This window comes from Nelumbo lutea, chromosome 8 (assembly GCF_056320005.1).
Source record: "Nelumbo lutea isolate HS-2025 chromosome 8, American lotus-T2T, whole genome shotgun sequence".
NCBI lineage: Eukaryota > Viridiplantae > Streptophyta > Magnoliopsida > Proteales > Nelumbonaceae > Nelumbo > Nelumbo lutea.
Genome location: NC_142691.1, coordinates 7,736,109 through 7,762,120, shown reverse-complemented (window position 1 = coordinate 7,762,120; position 26,012 = coordinate 7,736,109). Strand labels below are relative to the sequence as shown.

Sequence of the window (26,012 nt, the reverse complement as noted above, 5' to 3'; positions counted from 1 at the left end):
TGCAATAAGATTCAAACACAACATTTTGTAGGTTATGATTGACTACAAATAAAAGAGCTTCAAAAGGAGTAGTAGCTTCAACGAGTAAAGGAGAAAAAAGCACAACTTGCTCCCCATCCAGGATCCAGCACCCCAGCAGGAACAATTGTTGTTCAAGGCTAAGGAAATCCTTATCAAAGCAGTTATTTCAGCTATTCCTGTGTATGTGATGCCATGCTTCCTATTACCCCAATCTTTGTGTGATGAGTTGACTAAACTATGAGAAAATTCTGGTGAGGAGAGAGAAATAGTCAAAACAAAAGTCACTAGATGAATTGGGAAGTTCTTTGCAAACCCAAACGAGAAGGAGAATTGGGGTTTAGGGATCCGAAAGCATTCAATCTGGCTCCCCTTGCAAAACATGCCCGGAGAGTGCTAACAGAACCTGACTCCCTCTTGAGCCAAGTTCTCTTTGGAGAATATTGTAGAAACAACACTTTCCTAAAATCCAAACCTTGTAGCAAGTGTTCTTGGGGGTGGAGAAGCTTCATGGCTGGCAAGGAAGTTCTACTGAAAGGCCTTTCTATGCAATTTGGTAATGGGGAGGACATAAATTTCTAGGATGACCCATGGCTTCCTAATAGCCACAATCACAAAGTACCTTGTGACAAACCTCTATATTGTCTCTTCAGTAGAATTTGGGAGGTAATTGATCCAACCTCTAAAACTTGGAATGTTAGACTTCTAGATGAGTGGCTTCCTAATAATATGGTCAATGATGTCAAGGAAATTTACATTCCTCAAGGGGATGTTAAAGATGATTACATCTGGAAGTGGGAGAGAAATAGCTTCTTTTCAGTAAGAACTTCTTACCATACTATAAAACCATTGGTTGATAACAAGAGAAATGTAGTCAGTACACTGTACAAGCGGGGCAAACCAAAAAGGCCAAATGCTCTAGAAAGAAATTTGGGGACTACCAATCATTCCTAGAGCTAAACACTTTTTATGGAGGGTTGTTCATGGAAAAATTCCTTGTAAACTTAAACCTCTAGAAACGTGGAGTAATCCTCTCCAACCTTTGCTCCCTCTGTCATTCACATATAGACATAGTTGAGCATTCACTTCTATGGTGTAACCTGTCCTGAGCTTGCTGGTTTTGATCCCAACTGGGTTGCAGGCTCCCGAAGACTAACAAAGGAACCTTTAGTGATTGGTTGATGATTTTATTAGCTGAGCCTAACATGTCCAAAAAAGATAGAAAGGAACTTCTAAGATCCATTGCTCTATTAGTCTAGGCCATCTGGAAATCGGAAAATTTGATGAAATTTGAGGATATAGTACAAACGCCTGATTTTGTACTCTCTTACTACCATCATTTGTGTAGGGACCTCACGCCCCAACTCCTAGTCCAACGAGAGGAAACTCCTTACAGTAAGCAAAGACAGGTGGTTGGCCCTGCTCAAGGGAACCTCAGTTGTTTTGCAAAGACCTTTGTGGATGGGGTGCTTTTTGAAGGTTTTTTTTTTGCTGGTACTGGTGCTCTGATTCTAGGTACTGATAATAGTTTCATAGCTGCTACGACTGTGACTTGCCTGCCTCACTCTGCTATATTCTCTTAAGCTCTAGCTATTCTTGAAGGTCTCCAGCTTGCAAAATCAATGGATTGTACCAGAATGTGTCTCTTCTCGAATTGTAAGCTTTTAATTGACGGATTTACAGAGTCTACTACTTGACTCCCTTTCTATCTGAAACCTATCTTGCATGATATTACTATGAATTCTAAGAGTTTTGAACGTTGTGTGTTTAAGTATATTCACAGGTCTTTTAGTGTTCTAGCCCATAAACTGGCTAGTCCGTTGTGCCTTGCTAGAGGTGTATGGAGAGGTCTCCTACTTGACTCCCTTTCTATCTGAAACGTGTCTTGAATGATATTACTATGAATTCTAAGAGTTTTGAACGTTGTGTGTTTAATTATATTCATAGGTCTTGTAGTGTTCTAGCCCATAAACTTGCAAGTCCGTTGTGCCCTGCTAGAGGTGTATGGAGAAGTCTCCTTCCTCCCTTTTTGTCCCTTTGGTGGAAATGGTGATATCTCTTTTGTAAACTCTTTCTTATTTGACCAACATCAATGAAGCTTAATTCATTTAGTACCAAAAAATAAACAAAAAACAAAAAACCATCAGGGTCTCTAATCATAAAACAAAATCCTGAAACATTCAAGCTTGCAAAACTACCATCACTGTTAATTTTCCAAAATCCAACTTCGTTCCGGAGGCTTTCAACGATCAGTGGAGGGAACAACACCTCTAACCTTTGAATAACTTCCCAATTTTCTGCTACAAGATGTGAGATTTCTTTGCTATTGACCTATTAATTGTGTCCTTAACCACAAAAGGATTAGTATAAGGGGGCACGACAAGAAACTTAATCATGAATCCAACCAGAAGTCTACTTGTAGCCTTGATGTCACAAGTAGCAAGTATGAAGGGGACACAACCCAGCTATTCATGACATGGGTAGTTCATCACCAATCCCCAAAACACCTACTTTAAATCACCTACCAACAAATATGATCCAACACCTTACCAACATCATTTTGTAATGAAAAGCATGGAGATGTAGCCAAATAGTTTTTTTTTGGCACAATTAGGAAATGGATGAGAAGAGAATATAAAAAAGTTCAAGGGGTATCTTCATAATTTAATATGTTCCATCATCTAACTTAACAACCAACCAAACATATTTGTTGCAAATGAAAGTTGAAGGGGGTAATTGTCATTGATCTCATAGTACAAGAGGTGGCTATAATTAAGGGTGGATTCAAGTCAATTCGACCTAAATATTTAGCTATTTGAGCTTGCTCAACAAATGAACTCAAAATTCAACTCAATTGAAAAAAACTCATATGTTCATGTTCAGCTTGACTCGAGCTTAATAGTAAGCTAACCTTCTTTTTTTTTTCCTAGTAAGGTTTCTTGTTCTATTAACAATTCAAAGCTTGTACATCAAAATAATCAAGAACATGGCATCTTTCTGTTTCTCGATGCAAGCAAGCTTTGTATGCTAGGAAGTGAGCTAGTTTGTTTTTTTGTACGAGGAATATATACAAATTCTATTGACTAAAAGTATTGTGTCTTGGCTTGAATGGTACCCAAGTGAAGTTGATCCACCCATGAGTGATCAAGAGAATGGTTCTTGAGTTTCTTAACCAGTCCTTGAGTATCTAAGCAGACCAGTAAATGATTGCAATAGTGACAGGTTGTTGATTCCAAACCTTGAATTAAAGCTCTAATTTCTACATCATTGCTCCCATTTTCTTGCATGCTATTCCTTGCACTTCCAGGATTGCTTTTGATTTTGAGCTCTTGAGTACATATCTAATTCCTGCATGACCTGATTTTTCATCAAATGGGCCACCCATGTACAAGCTAAATGAGGGAGTGACTGGATTCGACCTTATGTCAGGGTGCTCATTCTCTTCTTTTGCTATTTCTGAATATTCTTTGAGGATGTTACAAGCTGATTCAATGATTCTTAAGGGGTGGATTTTTTTTCTTTTGAAAGATCCATTGATCCATTTCTTTTGGAGAGCATGTAGATTTTCTCCATTTTGGAGAGATGGCTAGGTAACGAGTAGAACCATTCTGAAAGGTACTGATGAAATGGTTTGTCTCTGGTGTGTTCTGGGTTTACTCCTATTTGAGGTTTACTCCAACCTTCTATCTATCTATCTATCTATATATATATATTAAAAAATATACATAAAAACAATTATATATATATACATAAAAATATTTCTTATTATACATATAAAACTATATTTAAAAATTATTTATTACTAAACATGTAAATTAAAAATATTATATATAACATAAACTCGATTAGGCTTGTGAGCTTCATGAGTTTATGATCTTCATTGGGCTCGAACTTGGCTCTATAAACAAATGAACTTATATATTGAGGCCAAATTTGGCTCAAAACTTGATTTAGACAATCAAATTGAGCTTCTCACAAGCTGAGCTCTAAAAAAGTTGGATTTGTGTCCACCCCTAATTGTAATTTAGGGCCATCCAACTATTTGGTTGGGCAGAACTAGAAGCCCAATCCCATTACTGGTGGAATAGCATTCCCTATTTGAAAGAATGGTAATTCCCTCCTCTCCCTTGGACTGAGATCCCACTCCACTAATTCTAATTCCAATTTCAATTCCTATTTAAACCAAAGAGGTTTGAAAATAGACCATCCCAATTCTAATTCCGATTTTGATTCTGATTCTATTCTGATGATCACGACTCAAACGACCCTTAAATAGAATCCCATTAGATACAACCCAATGCAGAATTCTGTATACTACTAATAGCCTCTCTAAACCGCATCATCAATTCACCGTCGGGATTCATCCTATACGGCGGGCACTGATCAGTTATTCTCCCCAACTCTTTTTTGGCAAACAAAAATATTGAGCTTGACAGGACTCAGTCACTCAAAGAGGGAATAAATAATAAAAAAAAAGCTCACGTCACAACTCACATGACTAAGTCTAAGTCAAAGTTTGATAGCCCAGAAATCTTGGGTGGGGGGGCCAAGGCAAACAGGGCTCCTTCCCACTACACCTCGTAGCAAAGTAGTGGGTTGGGAAAGACCGAGCTGACCATACTCTATCCAGTGGTTTGTTTGTTTCTTGTATGGTTTAATCCTGGATCGACCAGAGAAAAGCAGAGACAAGTTTCCGACTTTCTTCCACACCCTCTCTAGTCTCTCTAGTCTACGTCTACCCGCTCGGCCGCTCATTCACATTCATCTCTCCCCCATCTCCCCATTGTGCTGGGTGGTTGGTGAAAGCTGAAGGAAGCACGAGGGGCTTGGGATCTTCGTGTGGCTATCGCTTTCCATAAGCGGAATAATAGCCCAAACAAGACTTTTCTCCTTTCAGCTGAATGCCTCCTCGCCTTTCTTCTCTCCATCGCTCTCTCTCCCTACCACTCCATTCGCCGTCCAAATCCTTGCCGGGAACCATCCCGCCGGTGTTTGATCCATTGTTCGGCCGAATGGCGCGAGTCCTCTTACGTGCTTTTCCTCTCGCCTCTAAATCGTCTTCAAACAACGGCTTTCCTCTTCGTTCCCCATCGCATTCGAATTTTGTTCCTTCTACCACTCGTTCCGTTATCTCCTCTTTAGATTCTTTAGTTCTTCGTCGGAGATTTCATGTTTTGTGTCGAGCAGATGGAACGTCTTCCAGACCTCTGCGAGGGAATTTTGCTACGCAGCGAGGGTACAGAAAGGCGCGGCGTCAGCCGTTCAAGAAGAAGGAGAAGCAGTTGGAGCTCAATGTCAGAATCTGTATCGAAGAAGAATTGCCAGACGATCCTGAAATTCTGGTAATTGTATTTTCTTCTGATGAATGATCCTTTATCTTCTATATAGAAAAAGAATAATTGGTTTGTCATTTATCTACATGCTTTTCTTTCTCTTTCTCTCTCTCTCTCTCTCTTTTTGTGGCATTAATCGAGGCTTTATACAGAGAAGTCGGGTGACTGTTGGAAGAAATTCTTCCGAATCTGGAAATTGTGAATGGTTTTACGAAACATGTAAATTTAGGATTTCAAGCTCACTGTTGCATCAAAGAAAGAAGTAGAACCATAGGATTTCAAGCTCACTGTTGCATCAAAGAAAAAAGAAGTAGAACCAAAATGAGGTTTTGGTTGCTCATTTGATATATTTTGATGCTCGAAATAAATACTTTCACACAACAAATATGAGGGTTCCGGGCGATGTCTGTTATATTTGTAAGTGGGTAGGTTTGTGATGCTGACGCTTCTAATTATATGTTTCTGTCTGCAGTGGTTGAATTAGTTTTAAATGCATTATAGATACGCATTAGCATATTGGAATTCTTTAAGTAATTTCATATGTTGGCCCTACCTTGGGATCATTGTCTTTTTTCAATTGCAATTTCCTGAACAACTGGAGTGTTAAAAGCTGCTAATATATTGTTAGAAATTAGCTACTGTAGTTTACTGGAGAACTGTATCTAGCTGCCGTCTCATATATTAGGAAGTAAATGTTAACATATTTTCTTTCACTTCTTTTGCTATGATTAGTACTGATAAAACTTTATATAATTATCCCTGACCTTGCTGTTTGGAATAGGTATAAGTTTTGTTTGTTTCTTCTGTGCCAAGAAGGAAGGGAGACATCAGAGGAAGAATGTTTTTGTCTTTGCTTGTTCTGTTGATTTTCTGTCTTTCTTTGATTAATATGTTCATTTTTTTTTTATGTTTCTTTTCTCAATTCTTGCAGAGTATTGCAGAAATGCTCAAATTAAATGCTTCTATGGCTATGAAGTTGGCATTTGATGGTCTAAAAGATTCTGTATATAAAACAAGAGATACCAGCATAAATGATGTTGGTGAATTTGAGAATGTTGAATTGTCAATCCTTCTTTGCAATGATGAGTTTATTCGGAAACTTAATAAAGATTGGAGGGATGAGGACCATGCTACTGATGTTCTTTCCATGTCACAACACATTCCTGGGCTTGACCTCCCCATTGTAAGGATTTATTTTTTTAACTGAAATGCTTATCATTTTTTCTATAGTAAGTTATTAAAAATAAAAAAGGGATAGTACAAAGGTTAGGTTATAAGAGATAGCCCACAAACAAAACAACTTTCAACATCCTTCAATCTGCTCTTACCCACCAAAGTAATCATACCTTCCTCTCAATTTTGTCATATAAACTAAAATAACCCACAACACATACCTTTTAATGCAGAAATCCCTCAATTCTAATGTCATGAAATGAAGGCCATGCTATCTCATATGCTTATAGAAATCTCTTAATAATTCTTATCAACTAAAAATCCATCTCTCTCTCTCTCTCTTTCTCTCTCTCTCTCTCTCACTCTCTAACCATCTAAAAAGAATAATTTCAATATATTACTAATTTGAACTTCTTTATCAACTACCCTCTCTCAATCTGTCCTTTTATCCACCTGACTAACTGCATCAATTAATTTTCCTACATTTGCAGCTTATGTTGGGTGACATAGTCATTTCTGTTGAGACAGCTGCAAGACAAGCAGAGGAAAGAGGACATACTCTTCTCGATGAGATACGCATCCTCTTGGTTGGTGTTGCATTATGTTTTCTTTCCTATTGTTGTTTTCAAGCTGTTTATTTCATTTATTTATGCAGTATTTCCAATTTTGTCCAATTTTAGGACATTTTGTTTGCTTGTTTAAATTATTTTTGTCACATATGATGCCACTCTAGGTCATTTTTGTCAAACTTGTTTATCAATTTTGCCATTACCTTTTCTAAAATGTTCAGGCCCCTCTCTCATTCCTTTCATGTGAGATATCTTAAGAATTGTGTTAAAGGAAAAATGAAGTAATATGAAATCTAATTGCTGGGTGTGGAAAAATGAAAGTACAGTTGATATTCATGAGAAAGATTTCTTATCACTAAATGAAAGTTTTGGGGCTTGTGCTGGCAACTTAATTAATTGATAAAATGAACCGCAACCAAGATCTTGCAGGATTTTTCCCACCTTACATGCGTGCGCATGTGTGTGTGCACACACGCAGAGATCTTGCAATTTTATTCTGTGGATGAAAACATGCTGAATATCAGCAACCTTCACCTTTTCGGTTGTTTGAAGGCATGTCGAAAACTTGAAACTGAAACAGTAGAACAGAAGAGATTCACGGGAAATCAGGAAGATCAGGAGCAATCTATTGGGTTCTGGATAATGAGACTCACCTTTGCTGGAAATATTTGTATATAACTTGAAGAATCATAAATTGTTGTCTTTATTGCAGGTTCATGGGTTGCTACATCTTTTAGGGTTTGATCATGAGATCAGTGATGAGGCAGAAGAAGAAATGGAGAGGGAGGAGGAACTTATCTTGAAAAGTCTTGGATGGAAGGGTAAAGGTTTAATTCAGAGTGCATATGATGCTGCAACTAATGGAAGTTTGCAAAAAGAACATTCAGCTGGTATGCTCACTCCTTACCTAATTCGTAATATCAACTTCATTCCTATATGTGGTTCCATGTACTCTTGAATACTTTTAGAGGCATAAGATGTTATAAAGAAATTGGCAGTTTGAGAATATTTACAGGTAAACTGTTAGAAGACAGGAAGAGAGAAGGCAGTCTGCGATTTTATAGACCAAAGTTCAGCCATATCTTCTGTGACATGGATGGTGAGCTTATACAGAACATGATGTTGAATGCTTCCTGAAATTCCCCATTATCTTATATCTGCTCTTTTATACAAATATAAGGTACACTGCTAAACAGTAAAAGTCAAGTTTCTTCAACAACAGCAAAAGCTCTGAAAGAAGCTGTATCAAGGGGAGTAAAAGTGGTTATAGCCACTGGGAAGGTGAGAAGAAATAGCATCTTCCCTTTTTAACTTTGGTTCACTAACCTTGGGGTCAGTTGTGTGGAAGTGCCTTCACAGGTTGTGCTAACTCTTGTTCAGTTGAAAATCTGTCTTCTTAAACAGCTTGTACACATTTCAACATAAACAATTTATCATTTCTTCTGCATTAAATGACCAATATTGTCTTCTTACTTTCTTAGAATGCAATTTCATTTTTGTGCTCTTGTTGCCTGCAAAAGAAAATGGAAGTAGGACCTGCTGGTAACAATTTATTTGTTTTGTCTTTGTAAACAGACACGACCTGCTGTTATAAGTGCTTTGAAGATGGTAGATTTAACTGGAAAGGATGGCATTGTTTCAGAGTTTTCACCTGGGGTTTTCTTACAGGTTTATTTACTTGTTTATATACTGTTTTGTTAATCCTTTAACACATGAATTAACTCATTGGCATTTACCACCAGATAAAATGAAGCAAAACAGAAATGGATATATATGCATATGGACATTCATGTTCTAAATTTTGCTTGTACACCTTTGGACTTATTTTAGCCGGCATTCTCGTACTTTGCTTTGGCAGTATTATTGATGATTTATAGTGAAGAAAATTTTGCTAATTTCTAGAGAACATTGATAGTGAAGTGTTGACTAGTCAACGTATAGCACTGAAAAGAATTCATAGGTTATAATAGTATCTTATTTTTGTTTGATGAAGTCATTACCAATCAAATAGTATCATCCCAGAATGTTCATTTTAGTGAGTAAATACTTGTTATGCCCTATCCACATTGAAGCCAAACGAAACATCTGTTTAAACCAACAAATGCTTGCTTATGCATTTATGTTATTGGAAAATGCTTATATATTACTCTTTTAAAGAATTCTGGTAACTTTATTCACAAGATGTTGTCTCTTACCATTTATTTTGTATTCCTGTTCCAGGGATTGCTTGTTTATGGTAGACAAGGTCGGGAAATTTCTAGAAGAAATTTGGACCTTAGTGTCTGTAGAGAGGTAGATGCTTTCTGTTTCGAAATAGTTCTTCTGATTTCAAGTTATAACTTGGTCTCTGGCTAGTAGTACTTACCGGCAACAGAATTTTTTGTGGCTAAATAATTTCGTATCCTACTTGTTTCAATTGAAAGGATCTCTTTTTCATATCATCCTGGATTTACGTCAAGAAAAACTACCAGTAGTTTTTTACTCATGGGAGATTCAAATAACTGAATCAGTTGCTTCCGAATCATTTTTATAGAAAATGCATAACATGTTAACTAGTAACTGCTTTTTCTTCCATAGTGTTAGACTAGTAGCAACTATTGATGTACATCATTTATAGTAGAATACTCTGATACAGTTGTACTGGAGCTTGTGTTGCTTGCCTTTCTCTGGGTGTTGGTTCATTTTTTTCCTGGTGCTGTGTCTTGTCTTTATCCTTCTATATCTTCATGCCAGGAAGTAGTACTTCTGCCCATGGATGGTTGGGATTTTATGCTGTTTTATGCTTAACATTGGACTGTTGTTGCTGGAATCCTGTCAGATTCCATGGTTATTGCCACCTGGGCTGTGTCTGTGTTACTTTGGCATCTGGCATTACCTAATGATCTTGCTGGCTGCTAATGAAGAAATCATGAATAAAGTTGCATTAGATATTGAAATTTCAATGTTGAATTTTGATTCCTTTCAAGTTTCGGTTTACTCACATGTGACTCATTGGATATGGGTAAACTCTACTACACATCGTGCTAGCCCCCTTGGTAACAACTGAAGTGGCTGAACTAAATGACTTTTTGCTTTGTCCTTTATTAGTAATTAAGTTGTGAGTTCCTTAATGGCTGAATGGAATATTAGGCAGATGACTATAACCCTAAATATTTTTGTATATGATCATTTATCCACTAAAGACCAAGCAACAACTCATTCAATTCAGCCTCTTCAGCTGTTGCCACATGACCCCTAACCCCCCCTCCCCTTTTGTTTCTTAGGAGAAAACAGAGTTAAAGAAACAAAGCTAGCCCCTCGAAAGATGGGGGTCCCATCGAGAGGGTGGGGGGGGGGGGAGTTACAGAATGAGAGATCTACCATGGTACCAACTTAATCCTAAAATCATCCTGGGCAAACTGATCCAAATTACTAGACATGCTATTTGCCCATAAGGAGGTGCCCAATTTTGATGTTTATACTATAATTACTTTGATTACATGAGAAAGGCTTCGAAGCATATTGTTACTTAAATAATTTTTTTATGGATAAAACACGTTATTTGAATTAGAAATACACTCATTAAGAATCCTTGGTCTTAGTGTGTGGAAAAATGAGATCCTTAGATGTTGAATAGGCTTCAAGAAGAGCATGAGATATTGCTCAGTTGGAATTACATTCAAAGAGATGATAGCATTTATTTATCTCAAGTTTCGAACATGTATAATTCTCAAGTTACTTGCTAATATCTATAAATATTCTGTATAACTGAAGTTCCTTAAAGAATTATCAGTATCCTCTTTTGTTTCATGCTGCCTTAACTTCTTGATTTTTTCTAAACTGTAGGCATTTCTTTACTCATGGGAGAACAAGGTTCCTCTTATTGCATTTAGTCAGGATCGTTGTTTAACACTGTTTGATCATCCTTTGGTTGACTCTCTTCATTCTGTGTATCATGAGCCAAAGGTACCAAGATACACTCTCCATTTTTTCTTCCACTAATATATTTAGTGAGAAATTTTCCCATTATCTATGGTTCTTATGAAATTGTTTGTTTCTTTGCAGGCAGAGGTTATGCCTTCGGTTGAACACATTTTAGCTGCTGTTGAGATACAGGTAGAGACAAGTTGGCCCTAATGTGGTAAAAAGTTGTTGTTCTTGTTGTTTCATGGGGCTACACAATGGGGGTGTTGTGTAGCCTTTGGTGACAGTGGGATTTGATAAATCTCCACTACAACCAGCCAGAGAACTTACTAACTGAGCCACCTTCGGTTGGTTGAACTTCAAATTCATATTATCATTAAAAGGGTTCATATGGATTTAACTACTTTAATTAGATTAAAGATTTATGTTGACTTGTCAACTCATTGGATGCTTCCTTTATGTTAAATTACCAGCAACTGAGCAGAAAGCACTGTGGTCTTGTTGACAAGGGAAAATTTGTGTCCAAGTATAAAATATTTGTTCCCTAATGCATAAGTGTCTTTTCCATGGGATTTGCTGTTTCTCACTGCCCATAACCCTGGTGCTACTTAATTTTCAAAATTGTTCCTAGTGAGTTCAATTGATCAACATGGAGGCTTTTCTATGGTTTGTCCCCCTCAAAAGTTGCACATCTTCAGCAGAGTAACTAGTATTTTCAAAATTCCCTAGTTGAGCCATATCAGTTGACTCCATCATTTAGCATCTGAGCAACACGATTATGGATAATTCTTTACTTCTGCTAATCTCTTATCTTTATTAGCTTACAGTATCTTTTCTTGGGTTCACAGAAGCTGATTTTCTTAGATACTGCTGAAGGGGTGGCTGCTACCTTGAGGCCATATTGGTCAGAAGCAACAAAAGGGCGTGCTGGTGTCATCCAAGCACAGCCTGATATGCTTGAAATTATTCCCCCTGGAACCTCAAAAGGAAGTGGAGTAAGAACGCTGCTTGATCATTTAGATGTAAATGCAAAAGAGGTATGAGCCACCCTTGGTACTTATAAATCTCTAGGTAATCTTTCAACATTATTGTAGATAATGACTGATCCAACAAAAAATAAATGCATATTCATCAAAAAATAAATAAATAAATGCATTATGGTAGTAATGCCACTACTGGAGTACAGCATTTATCCAGTATCATTTCCCTAGGATACCTGTCAAATCATATCAGGATTTGATATGGCTTAAGGCAGAGTTTTCTTGTCTAGCTGTATGCTTTGTTCCATGTCATGCCATTAGTCAATGTTTTGGAACTTTAACAATGATTGATCTTGGCCTGCTTTTAGATATTCAAGTTACTGTTCTTGAGGTCACCATGCTTAAATTTGATTGCTAGCATTCAAGAAGAAAAAAAAGGTTAACAGAAGCAGTTACATTAGTTCCCCTGATTCCACATTGACTTTCAGATAATGGCTATTGGTGATGGTGAAAATGATGTTGAGATGCTTGAGTTGGCTTCGCTAGGAATTGCTCTCAGTAATGGATCAGAGAAGTCAAAATCTGTGGCTGATGCGATTGGTCCCAGCAATGATGAAGATGGTGTAGCTGATGCCATCTACCGTTATGCCTTCTGAGCATCTATTTGGGCATGAAGATAAGGAAAAGCCAAAATAACCATGGTATAGGTCCATATTTATATGTTGGGGATCAACCCATGCTTATGTTTTGTTTATTTGTATATTCCCTTTAAGGGGATTCTTCAAAATCCAAAAGAGGAGTTATTTATTTTTTTAGGCAAGGAAGGTTGTCTGTTACGTTGTTGAAATTGTCTGATCAAGGCCATTCTTTGCGCTGGGCATCCCCAAACCCTGTTAATGAGGGAAACAGATTTCTTTGGTTTCTAGCTCCAATTAATTGTCACTCCACCAATGTTGAAAGAGAAGAAAGATTCTATTAGATCAGATTCAGAGTTAAAAAAGAGAGGAAAAAAAAAAAAAAACTCGTTTGGTGATGGCAGACTTATTCAGTTTCTTTTGGTTACTGATGAATATTTGGTGATGCTTGTGTTTGAGGAATTGTTGGCAGTCTGTACTTTAGGATGTTCTCTGGAATATATTATTGGTGCTGGTGCGCGGGTGGTTGGCACTTTTTCAAAGTTTTGTTATTTTTACTGTAGACTAAGATATGTTATATATTTGACTTTAAAATACTATACAAATATAAAGGGAAAATATATGATGCCGGAAAACATGGTAACTAAAGAGTTTTGACCAATCAAAGTACCCCGTGAATTTTGGTCATCTCTTTTATCACACCAATTGGTTGACTGCAAGTTTTTCCGGTGTCATGTATTTCTGGTATTATAGTCGAAACCCATTATTGAAACAGTATTAAGACATTTACATTGTTGCACCGTTTCAAAAGTGATGGGGTACCTGCAACTATAAAGCGATAGCATTTTACAGTGGATGATATGTAGATGCCGCAATTATCATTTATCATGCACAAGGAAAATTCATGGCTTTAGGCTGTATCTGGAATCAGTGTAAAATGTCATCAGTATACTGAATCGTGAAAGTGATCATTGCTTTTTGAAAAACATGATGAGTGAAGAGTATAAAGTTATACATCAATAAAATTGATGTATTTATGTTAATAATCGATGTAAAATCTTATATTTGATAGGATTTTACATCGATTATTAACATAAAACTCCATTCCATTCAAGCATACACAAAACTGAACTGGAGTTAAATTTTACGTCAATCATGATTATACTCTTCTTCCAAACACAAATGAAATCGAACCAGTGTAAATTTTTATACTGTTCTTGATTTACACCGATTGCAAACACAACCTCAAGGTTTGTTGTCACAACTCCGCAATTGACATTAAACTGCAATATGGCTCAGTTTTGGAAAGAATTACAAATACAAGATTTAAAAATATTGTATACAAGATTTTGCACTGCAACATATTTGTATTTAGGCTCTTCCCAAACTGAGATGCCTATATTTTGTCTTTAATTGCTTTCACTAATTAGTAAAACCCGGGCCAAATGTTTATTGTGAAGTACGAGCATGAAAATTGTAGCGGGTTGTGCTCTCTAACGTTTATGTAAGATGACATTTGGGGTCCTTTACTGGAAAGTTTTCAAGTCTTCCGATTCAAATATGGATCACTGGGTGCTTGGCTCCCTGTCTCCCGTCCGCTTTCTAGTTCTTATTTGTAGTATCGTATCGCACCGTTTCCAGTGCTGTGCTGCATGGATGGACATTTATAGAGAAACCAGTTTCCTTTTCCTAGACGGTGACACCCGGTCTACTGTGATTTCTAAAATGTTACGTACTAAAGAGATGCATATGGTTAATTGCTTCACAGCTTGAACTATGATTACACCTAATGATCAAGGATTAACATGGGTATCGGTGAGCATTGATATAGTCAATACTTTTTTTTTTTTTTTTAATTTTCCAACAATAAGGGGGTTGAACTGTTGAAGAAGATGTAGGAGATCATTTAAAAATTTCAAAATGTTTATAGATATATATATATATATATATATATCAGTGTATTTAAATGTAACTGGATACATATCATATCCATATTCTAATGTTATGTACTAAAGAGATGCATATGGTTAATTGCTTCACAGCTTGAACTATGATTACACCTAATGATCAAGGATTAACATGGGTATCGGTGAGCATTGATATAGTGGGGGTTGAACTGTTGAAGATGTAGGAGATCATTTAAAATTTTCAAAATGTTTATATATATATATATATATCAGTGTATTTAAATGTAACTGGATACATATCATATCCATATTCTAATCCTTGCTGGTGATTGATGGTGAAAAATAGGCTCAGTCTGGAAAGAGTATAAATGCAAATATGTATAAAATAATACAAAATACAAGTTTTGCATTCCAGAATTCTAGATATCTGTATTTGTATTCCTTCCAAACTGAGCCATTCATGGGAGGATTTTGTGTCATAAACTAGTTCTAGTATAGCATTACACATCACGAGTTCCTCTGTAGAGGAACTGGAGGCGCCCTACAGCTACCCATGAAGCTATTCCTTTTACCTAAGGAGTTCTTTGATAAAAAAGTCCTTGAGGTCTTCTTTGATATGAAAGCTTTAGGAGCGAAAGATTTGTTGGTATAAAATAACCCACATGACTTCGTTTTCTTTCTGTGAGGATTTTCTCTTTTAACGAGATCTTCTATGCAGCTGACTTCAGATAAAGATGAAAAGGATTGAGACTTGCCTTGGTAATGCTTGGAAAGTCCTCTCCTGCAAATACAATACAAGGTCCATCGGTTTCAGTACTAGTAATAGCATTTGATGCTTCAAAGTTCAATCAATACAAGTATAAACCACCCATCCTCGATTGTTAATTTACTCACCTGATAGGAAGTTGGGCCATCACCTCAGATAATTCATACGGAGGCTCGTTCAGCATCGGAGGTGATGAGTCTGATGACGACTGTGAACTCGAGGAAGAGGCATCTTCTGCATAGTCTAAAGAAGACGAAGCAATGGAAGCAGTTGAAACTTCTGAGGAGGATGTAGTGGGAGAGCCATGAAAATCTTCATCAGCATCCATAACTGCCCATTGATCATGTCGTGTGGCATTGGCAGGAAATGAATGAATTGTCCTCAAGATTGGATCACCAAAATTTGGCTTTGGGCCTTCACCCATTGTTGAAGGTCGAAATTGGAAACAAGAGAAAGGTAGAGGAGAGGGGTTTGAAGGGTCTTGGTCAGAGAAGCTTTATTTATATGAGCTGGGCCAATATACTCCATCATGATAATATTATAAATACATTAAATACATTAATTATCACCTTTCAGCTTTGAAATTTGCATTAACCTTTGCTTTGGTCATTGTACAGGGAAAAGAGGATAAGGCAATCCCCATCCGAGTCACCATCCTCACCCTAATAATTCAAGTACTCTCTGTTGTCTTTTTTTTTTTTTCCCTTTTTTCGCTTTAATATTTCATGGAATCCATGGGGAGTTCTGCCAAAGGAGATCTTCTAGATATAACATAACCTTTTTGATGTATTTAGAGGGCACCAACCCTTAATTTGTAATATTCTGCAAGTGTCTCTACCTCCAAATCTCTAATTTTTCTTTTACCCGAACTTGGAAACTATACAAACCTCGTGGGCATGAAGAAATGCCATATAAAGATATATAAACTTAAGTTGAAAACTTGAATCTAAGGGTTGTTGTGTAGTGTGGTTCATTCGAAAATATAGTGTTGAAGTTCATTTCAATTTATGTCATGGTGAAAAAAAGTGTTCATTTTGAAATATAACTTAGTTTGATCTACATATTATAGTATAAGTTGAATTAGGCCATCTCACAATTTATTATCTTATGTACCAATTTATGCCATATTAAATGCAATTATTCATGTAAAATTTTCCAATAAATTCATAAGATACTTTTTAGAATATTTTCTTTGATACAAGCATCCATGTTATCCATACAACGGTGCAAAACATCCTTAGAGAGTGTGGTGCGATTTCGACTACACCAAGGTGGGAGCTCAATACATTAAAACGTCCATGTTTTATTAAGTCACTATATGTCTATATCGAACAACCCCCTAATTGTTATTTAGTATATACAATGGGTAAAAGTTTATCTATTATCTAATTCATAGCAAATGCAAATCAGTAAAGAGAGAGAGAGAGAGAGAAAGAGTGTGTGTGTGTATATGTGCAAATGGATCTGATCCATTCCTTAGTCTGATCCTATATTCTCGTGATTCATATAGTTACATTTGGATCTTTGAACCGGTAATAGGATTTAATAAGAAATCGAATGGAATTCAGATCACCCCTATCTAATCTAAGAAGATTTTGTCTATTATATATGTTATTTATTTATTTATAAATATATTATTTATATTGCATTTTTTTGTAAATTTATTATATTATGCATTCTTTTTATAAAAACATGTATATATGATCAAAATAGTTGAAAAGATATTTTTATTTTTATTTTTTGTTTTTCTTTATTTAAATTGTTATGTTTTATTTTTCCTTTAATAATTTATTTATTTATTATAAAAAAATCAAATTGGATTAGATCAAGGAATCCAACTTCCTCATTGGATTCGAATTCAAATCCATATTGATCCAAAGAACCAACTACCTCATGGGATTTGAATTCAAATCCATATTTACGAAATCCTATCATATCAGATTAGATTTAAAATTAATAGTGTCGAATTCAAATATACTCAAATTAGAATCCATCCGTTTGCATCCCTGTCAGAGAAGGAGATGGATAAGGACGCTTTTGAAAGTACAGTTCATAACATTTGAGAAAATAGGATTTCACATCTGGAGCTAGTGTTGACATCCATGCTTATCCACGCCAAGTCGCCAGCAACCCACAGATGAATCCCATCATTCAATAGCCACAGCGTCCAAGAGGCCGACATAAAGCTCTTTTATTTTAGGTCAGAACACTCATACTGGTTGGCAGAAATTATGGGTCCTGTGTGAAAAAGTCTCTTGTTTTTTTACTCTCTATTCCACACATTTCTCAATTCATAATAGAGATATTTGTAGTTTTTTTTTTTTTTTTGAAAGGTACACATTATATTAAACTAAACCAAGATAATAGAGCCCTCCACCCTTGGTATCCCATCTTGATAATCATAAAATACAAAAGATGATAGACAGTGAGACTTAACTAATTGGGATACCTTGTGGGCGGTAGTATTAAACCTTCTATTTATAAAACCAAACTTACCATTTCTAAACTTTGACAGTAGAGATCTGATCCTAGACAAAAGCCAATGGCAGGACCAGAGAAGATCTGCTTTCTGCTGGAGTGCCTTTACAACTTGCTGAGGATCTGTATATATACAAACTTCCTATATATCCCAGTGTGAGTTCTGACAAAGCCTGCATAATTGCATAAATTTCAGCTTGAATTACCGAGTAGATCTGATTGGTTCTACCTCCTAAAATTTTCAAACAAGATAAATTTTTTGATAGGAGAAGAACACCATAAATCTGAGATTTTTCCTGCATCAGTAAACACAATAAGATCCAAATTGTTAGATATGGTAAGTGTAAATTTATCCATTGAGTGTTGAACCGGAGGAGCATTGATATTGAAATGATGATCCAAATGGAAGAAAGAATTGTTAATTTGATGCAGGAGATTAATGGGTTGAATTAGCCTGTTTCTGAAGCACTTTTCATTCTTGGCATACCAAATATAATAAGAAGCTGTAGCTACCCAACTAAAAACATTCATAAAAAGAGAGCAATCCTCAAGGGTTTGAATACATAAGGTCCAAGATCCTTGAAATATAGTTTGAAAATAAAGGTTCCAAGGGTTATCAAATAAAACTTTTTGGGTATAACTACAAGTCATGAATAAGTGATCAATAGTTTCAGCTTCTATTTCACAAGAACACAAGTTTTTTGGTGGGTTTCTTGAACAAAAATATTTTTAATAGGAATGAAGTCATTAAGAACTCTCAAAAACAAAAGTTGAAATTGAGGTGCAATAGTTAGTTTCCAAAGCTTTTTAAAATAGAAATTGAGACCAGGAGCTATATTTGGGAATGATATTTGTTTTTTTTTTTTTATTCTTCCTTTACAGTAAATTTCCCTGAGCTGTGCTGAAACCAAATCCAGTAAGTCGAATGAGTGGAAGGAAAGATTGAGGTATTCAAAACCTTTGAAACTTCATCAAGAGGAAATAAAGAATTGATGACGTCTCTGTTCCATTGACCATTATGGATCAGATGGGAGATATTCAAATTTTTAAGTTGGGGTGCTGAAGGAAGAGAAATCCATGAAAACTGATTGTGAGATTGAATCCAAGGTCGCTGAGATATTGAAAATGAAGAGTTTTCATTAACCAAATAATCAAATAGTTGTTTGGTGCTGGTCTTCCACGTCATTTCTTCTGTTCTTTATCTATTTATTTATAAAACAAATTGGGAAGCTAATAATAACATTAGAGGAAAAATGTATCAAATGGTAACGAGTGACAACAAATAAATGGGTAGCATTGCAAGAAGTTAATGTGGAAAGTTGTTTCTCTTTTGAGCCTCCTCTTTCTTTTCTTTTTTGACAATTCTTCAATTTTTTTCTATTATGAGTTTATGACAAAGCTCCCCTGTGGAAAGAAACAGACTGAAGAATGTTAACCCCAAGCTAGTTTGCGGCGGTAAAAATCCTCATATACCCCTAACATGATCATTTATAAATTGTAAAGGGTGAACGTGGATATACAGTTTTCGTTCTAAAGAACAGGATTAGCATTCGTTTACAGTTTTCTTCTGAGTTCTTTGGTGATGCTTGGCATCGATGATGATTTTCTCATAAATCGGCGCAATGTAGGATCTAAATCAGAATTTGTAGAATCAGTGATTTTTTTTTCTTGTTTGGTTGGCTGATTATACCAATTTCTGGGAAATCAGCCAAGAGTGGTTTATTCAAATCAGTACATTTTAGGGATAACATTTTTTGATGATTTCCTGATTTTTAACTAATTCCCATATTTTAAGGATGGCATGCCATTGAATAATAACTTTAATACAAAAATATATGATTATATTTTTTTATTTAAAAAAACACTGATTCCAAAAATCACTAATTTCTAGATAATCATCATCAATGCCATTTTTCACCATCCCATTTGGTAGTTTTTTTTTATGTGCCTTCATGAGTCATTATATTTCAGAATTTCCCCAAATGGAGCATCAAATGCCATTACTATTTAGATGGTGTTGTTGCAGAATCATCTTTTGAAAGCGTTTCTAATGGCACCAAACCGTTTCAAGCAACACTGGATGCAATGATGCATCAAGTCTTGTGAGAATCACTTTTAGAGAAAAACACCATTTGACATTTTTTGCAATGAAATTCACCTTTTTGTATAAAACCCGAAATTATTCCTCCAAATATCAAGGTGTGGCAATAAATTTAGAAAATGGCAATGATACCAAAAACCAACTTAATGAGTGGCAATTAGAGCATTAGGATAAGCCTGATATTGTAGAAGTTGTGGGTAAACTTAGGGAGAATGACCAATCAGCCCAGGGTCAGAATTTATAGGTTCAAAGTACTGGCCGAGTAGGGGCTAGCTCGGAATATTTGCCAATTCATGGGCGGACATTAGTGCTTAGAATGTGGGTTGTGGTCCTTTTGAATGTTTAAATAAAAATATCCATTGGACAAATCCGTACTTCTTCCTAAATCTTATCTATTGGGACAATGCGTTTTTTGGGTAACTAAACTGGGAATTTCATTAAACAAGCCAAAGAAAAGAGGGCTTGACATCTTAAGAAGATGATAATGATGCTATATGATCAAAGGCCCAAACAATTTGATAGATCCAAGAGAAGTGAATGCTGAGTTGCAAGGAATAGATGATCTAATTTGGGGTGTCGATGATAAGAATAACAACCTCCAAACATACTTGAATTTAAAGCACATTGTAACCTCAAAAAACTTTTTGAGAAGCAATTAGAGAAGTGGACCAAAAGAACAGAATATCAAAACCGGGATGTCGAAGACACAAACTCGCTGATGATGTAATGCACATCGTAACATTGATCAACTTTTTTGGGGAATTAGTTAGAAGCGTAATGCTTGATGAGGAGGTGCCAGATGACTTGCCTGGTTCAATTTTTTAGAGGAAGACAGACTGTCCTGAGGTCCATTCAACCAACTGGTTCTATTGATGATTGAATAAATTTGGAGGACATGACTGAAGTGACAGAAAAGATGGAAAGAGGTTTAGCATTCTAGTTGTTAAGATGATCAACCAAGGTAACCAAGAGTTTAAACATGGTGACCAATAAGTGCAAAGCAGAAGAGATGGTTCTCGATCAACCTGACACAAGTTGCTCTTAAATGGACAGAAATCGCTCTTAAATGGATTAGCAGAAACTTTTGGCTCCCCTTAATGCACCATATTTCTAAGATTCACTCTTATCAGTACCGAGACTTTGAGGATATTTTTATTCCATTGGCTTCTTGGATTGCATTTTTCTGGCAGACGAATCAAGATTAAATGACTGTTCTTCTGGTTCTCTTTCTTTTCTTGCCGATTTATTTTATCTCTTTTAGAGCATACAGCTTAATGAGAAGTCTAAAATGCTGCGCAGTTCCAATAAAATATCATCACCAACTGCAATCCACTGATTAATTTAACGCCGGAGGTGTCAGCGAGTCACAAATTGATAAGTACTGCCAAGTTAGATTCCATGCAAGGCTGTGGGTTTATGGGAAGATTGCAACAAGCCAATTGCTGAAGCCCAAATCATTACCGACTCAAACTAGCTCTGAACATACTACTCTTATTTCTGTTGTTTAAGACAAAATCACACATCCATCAAAACAACTCAGAGTTGGGGAGAGGTGAGATGAAATCTTCTTGGTGAGGCTTTATTTCAGGAGTGAGGGAATCGAGACCGGGGAAGGCCAGTTTCTGGAAATGATTCAGGATAGACATCACAGCACTCCAAGGTTCTGAATAGAAGATCCCAGCACACGGGAACAGGGGAAAACCTGCGAGTGATGACTCAGTTGATGAAATGTGACGACCAAGAAACCAAAACAAAAAGGCGGGCGGTCAATTGATTGATAACAATTTTTTTTTCTTTCTGAAATACTTATTTCCATCCGATCTTAACCAACAAAAGTAGATTAAAATTTAAAGGAAACACATAATCCACTTGCATCACTTGTTATTTAATCCAAACCAGATGGGACTCGAGAGGATGTCGCCAGGAGTTGGGGAACTAACAAAGCTTCAAACATGGATCAACAAAGATATCTACATCTAAAGATCGATGGCAGATGAATACTACTACGTCGATACATACCACAGCACGGTACAAATACCATCAACCTCTAGAACCCTACCAACTAGCATTTGTTTCATCAAAAGACAAAAACGGAAATAAGGAGATGAAGATATGGGGAAAATGATTGTTGAAGTATCAACAGAAGGACAATACACAACTGCCCATTTTCCCCAACTCAATGTTGCAGGGGACTCTTTCGGCAATAAGTGCATTCGAAGGCACAACACCGATACACACAACCCCTGCTTTTTCTCATTCTTTTCAGTTTTTCAGAAGCAAGAGAAACAGCCAAGTAGGGTTCTAACCTTAAGATTGATTGTTGACTAAAAGATTGCCGTTGGGGATGAGGAAGAGATGGTATCAAAACAGAGAATAAACTGAGCAAGGAGAGAGAGAGAGAGAGAGATGATAAAATCGGCTTCTCGAGTGGAGTTTCACCTTTCACCATTCGGATTCTATTTATAATAATAACTAGGTCATGAAATTAGGGTTTCTGTGGCTTTGCGAGTTGCAACATTCTGATTAAATTACCATAATGCCTTCACCTTATATTTTTGTTCCCTTTTGTCCTCAATCTGCTTTTGGATATCGCCATTTCGGCGGTGATGGAAACGAACAAAAAATCAGTGTGTCAATGTAGCCTGACCTAGGGTTTTCAAAATTTTTTTTGGTAGGTTAGGGTTTTCAAAAGGTCTTTCATCTCCAATTTTCCAAGGGCCAAGGCTAGGGCTGTTGATAAGAAGGCTCAACCCGACAAAACTGACAAACTCGGATCAACCTAATCCGAGTTGGTTGGGTTTTCATCAGCACAGATCGGTTTCGGATTGTGTAAATTCCTAAATCGATGATTCAGATCGATTTCATTTTCACACAAGAAAACCAAAATCAACCCGAACCAAACCAACTTAGTTCTTAGTTCAAACATGAAGTTTCAAAGCCCATTAAGCCACCTAGTTTTGGAATGGTTGCAAGAAACTTTGGACTAGTGAATAGTGATTAATGAATAACTTTTGTGATTAACTTTTCATTTAAATTTTATCATAGGAGATGGCTGAAATGATGTTCAATTTATGACTATTTTTAAAATTAGCAAGATTTTATCACATGGATGAACTTAGAACCAAAACCAACCCAAATCAACCCAACCTGACTCAAAACCGATCAGATCGGTTTTGCTTAACACTAAGTCGGTTTCGGTTTCTATGTCAGGTAACCCGACCAGATCGGGTCGGTTGGAAAAATCGTAATAAACCGACCCAACTTGACCCGTGAACAGCCCTAGCCAAGGCTAATAGAGACTTCAAAAAACATGACCTCAACTCACAATCACTGAATTTATAGAGAATACAGCACAAATCATGCATCATTGCATTTTGCCCAATTCTACCCACATAACATTACAGTTACACGTGGAGAACATCTCATCCTCCTACATAATATTATGCCGGGGAGGTGTTCTCAATTCATGGGGCATAGTGTTATGGGTAGGCGTGGACAGAGTTTATGTGGATTGGAGATCCGGAGTCTTGATCGATTCCCTTATCATTCGATTGGTAGGGATCTTTTACTATTACTAATAGAAGCTCCCAATACTAACTGAACAAGTCAATGTAGCTAAGGGTATGGTCATTTTTTTGATTTTGGGAGAAAATAGTTGATGAATGAGATTTTAATTTCCATTAATCAAGATATTCAATCTCTTTTACATATTCATGTGGGATCTACAAAAAAAAAAATTCATTTTCCATTGTACAAGTAATTATAACTTTTTTTTCATGAGAGAAAAAATTGAAGACATTCAAATAAAATAAAATTGTTAATTTTAATAATGGTTTTTCATGATTACGATGATCATTGTCTTATTTATCTAAAAAATAAATATAGTATCGGGATAAGTGTTGCCTTAGGTAAGTGTATTTATCAAGTAAATGGCTTCTCAAAAGATGAGGGCATAAGAGATGTTCCTAATGTCAAATTGTAATGATTTATTGGGACAATGTTGTTAGAATTTGTTGGTAATGCATCTGAACTCTTTTTCAGTTGGGTTGCTAGTGTAGATTATAGAGTTTAGACAAAAGACAAGCTGCTCTCCACTACTAGCTGCTCTCTTTCCCTCCCTCCTATTCTCTTCCCCTCCCTCCCCACCGCCCCAATCACTCTCACCGACCTCAATACTTCACTAGCATGAGAAACCCCTTCACCACTGCCATCTTGCTGTAAAAACCCTAAAACCATCTACCGTATTGCTGTTGAAACTTGTCAACCGAGCTGGGTCTCGGAGTAAAAGACAACCCTATAACCCGAGCTCCACCGCCGCTGCCATCTTGCCATTGAAACTTGTCAACCGAGCCGGGTCCTGGAGTAAAAGACGACCCTGCAAATCGAGCTCCATCGCCGCTTCCATCTTGCCGTTGAAACTTGTAAACTAAGGGGAGTCCCAGAGTAAAAGATGACCCTGCAAACCAAGCTCCATTACCATTGCCATTGCCATCTTGCCGTTGAAATCCTGTAACTGAGCCGCATGCCGTAGTTAAAGACGAAGTGAACATATTTCGGTTAATTATGAAATATTTCAGTTAATCTGATTTGGGGCACTCCATTATTTCTAATATATTAAAGCTGAAATTTGAATTGGTATATCTGTGATTTGAAACTCAACGGATTCAATTTTTAAGCTACCTAACTAAAGCTCCATTGTCAATGCCTACCAAAGCAATTACCTTCTTTACAAGATTTGGAACTTGAAGCCATGAGCTATAGTGTTTGTTCCAAAATCCTAAAAATTCAAGTAATTGAACCATTATTTTGAAAACTACTAATGGTTCAGTACTCGAATTTGGGGAAATCATGCTTTTCTCGCATCATTATATAATTTAGTTACAAGGATTTATGATTGGTTTAGACCGTGTTTTCTTCTTTTAAAGGATTTCATTCTTTTTTAAGACTTTATAAATGTTCTATTGACTTTATTTTCATGATTGGGACTGTTGGACTCCTTCAAAACTTTTGCAAATTTCATCAGATCTAATTTATCTGGTGCAACTTGGTCATGATGATGATGATGAAACACATCATTTAGAGCAAAAAATCATGAGCGCTATCCTCACTTTGAGCAATTCCTTGTATGAGGTTATCCTCACTTCGAACAATTCTCTTGTATGAGGTTTCTCCATCTCTGCTTCTCCGAATAAATTCAACATCGTAAAGGCTCTGAATCCTTGATCTTTGGATATCCAAATATGACCTTAATGTATGAGATGGAGCTACCTTACTCCTCTCTTCATCTCTTTCTTCTGTTATTGTTACTGTATAATGGATTGCCGAATTACTTCTACTTGAGTAAGATTGAACGATTGAATGATCCAAAATTTCTATTCGTCAAATTTCCCACATATCAAACTTCTAACTGATCCAAAATTACTGTATACAAATACTCAAGGTAATTGACCAATCCAATTATTCAAGGCAATAGATCATGTTCATTGTCCATTCCTTCGGGTGTTGCAAGTAACATGTTCATTATCCATTCCTAACATGTTTGATGATGGGCAAATGAAAGTCAAAGCCAAGTTTTGAACTGAATGATTTCGTTGATTATCTAACTGTCTTGTTTCAATATAATCAAATCAAAATAAGACCTAAATAAACTATTAACATGAATAAAACCTCCAGAGCATGAAGACAAAACTAAGTCCACCCCATATACACCAAAGCAAAATAAAACCTAAATAAACTACTTGTTGAACTACACCACACCACACCAACGATTCATATGAAACTCGGGTCATTTTGTGGTGAATAATTTCGAAAAAACTCCCTCTTATGGAAGAAAGCCTGCACAATTAAGGCATCATTATTAAATAGTGATAATGGAACTTAATTTTGACAAATAATATAAGTCAAAATATAACACTTCCACTAGCTTCAGGGTCGTGTTTCACTATGGGAATAGGCTCAGTTGCAGGCTTGCAGCTCAACGACAAGATGGCAGCGATGATAGAGCCCGGTTGTAGGGTCATCTTTAACTACGACATGCAGCTCAGTTGCAGGGTTTCAACGGCAAGATGGCAACGACAATAGAGCTCGGGTTGTAGGGTCGTCTTTTACTCCGGGCCTAGCTCAATTGACAAGTTTCAATGGCAAGATGG

At 36.4% G+C, this 26,012-nt stretch overlaps 1 protein-coding gene, 2 long non-coding RNA genes and 1 other non-coding gene across 4 annotated transcripts; 1 reads left to right on the top strand and 3 right to left on the bottom strand.

Annotated features, from left to right (window-relative positions):
• The first annotated feature begins 4,510 nt into the window (after window positions 1–4,510).
• On the top strand, window positions 4,511–13,153 carry LOC148842493 (haloacid dehalogenase-like hydrolase family protein). The gene is made up of 12 exons (XM_088958850.1): window positions 4,511–5,360; window positions 6,283–6,534; window positions 7,016–7,111; window positions 7,806–7,983; window positions 8,109–8,192; window positions 8,274–8,374; window positions 8,669–8,761; window positions 9,314–9,385; window positions 10,919–11,038; window positions 11,138–11,188; window positions 11,845–12,033; window positions 12,465–13,153. The coding sequence occupies exons 1-12, from the start codon at window positions 4,920–4,922 to the stop codon at window positions 12,630–12,632; spliced, it is 1,845 nt and encodes a 614-aa protein (XP_088814976.1). The 5' UTR covers window positions 4,511–4,919; the 3' UTR covers window positions 12,633–13,153.
• A 1,975-nt stretch (window positions 13,154–15,128) lies between these two features.
• Window positions 15,129–15,757, bottom strand: LOC148842492 (uncharacterized). The gene is made up of 2 exons (XR_016103504.1): window positions 15,413–15,757; window positions 15,129–15,299 (listed from the first exon to the last, which is right to left on the bottom strand). It is a non-coding gene; the product is annotated as an uncharacterized LOC148842492 (long non-coding RNA).
• Window positions 15,758–20,986: 5,229 nt separating this feature from the next.
• Window positions 20,987–22,318, bottom strand: LOC148842490 (uncharacterized). Its single transcript, XR_016103109.1, has 2 exons — window positions 22,170–22,318; window positions 20,987–21,565 (listed from the first exon to the last, which is right to left on the bottom strand). It is a non-coding gene; the product is annotated as an uncharacterized LOC148842490 (long non-coding RNA).
• Window positions 21,972–22,113, bottom strand: LOC148842491 (small nucleolar RNA snoR135). The gene has a single exon (XR_016103988.1). It is a non-coding gene; the product is annotated as a small nucleolar RNA snoR135 (small nucleolar RNA).
• Window positions 22,319–26,012: the final 3,694 nt, after the last annotated feature.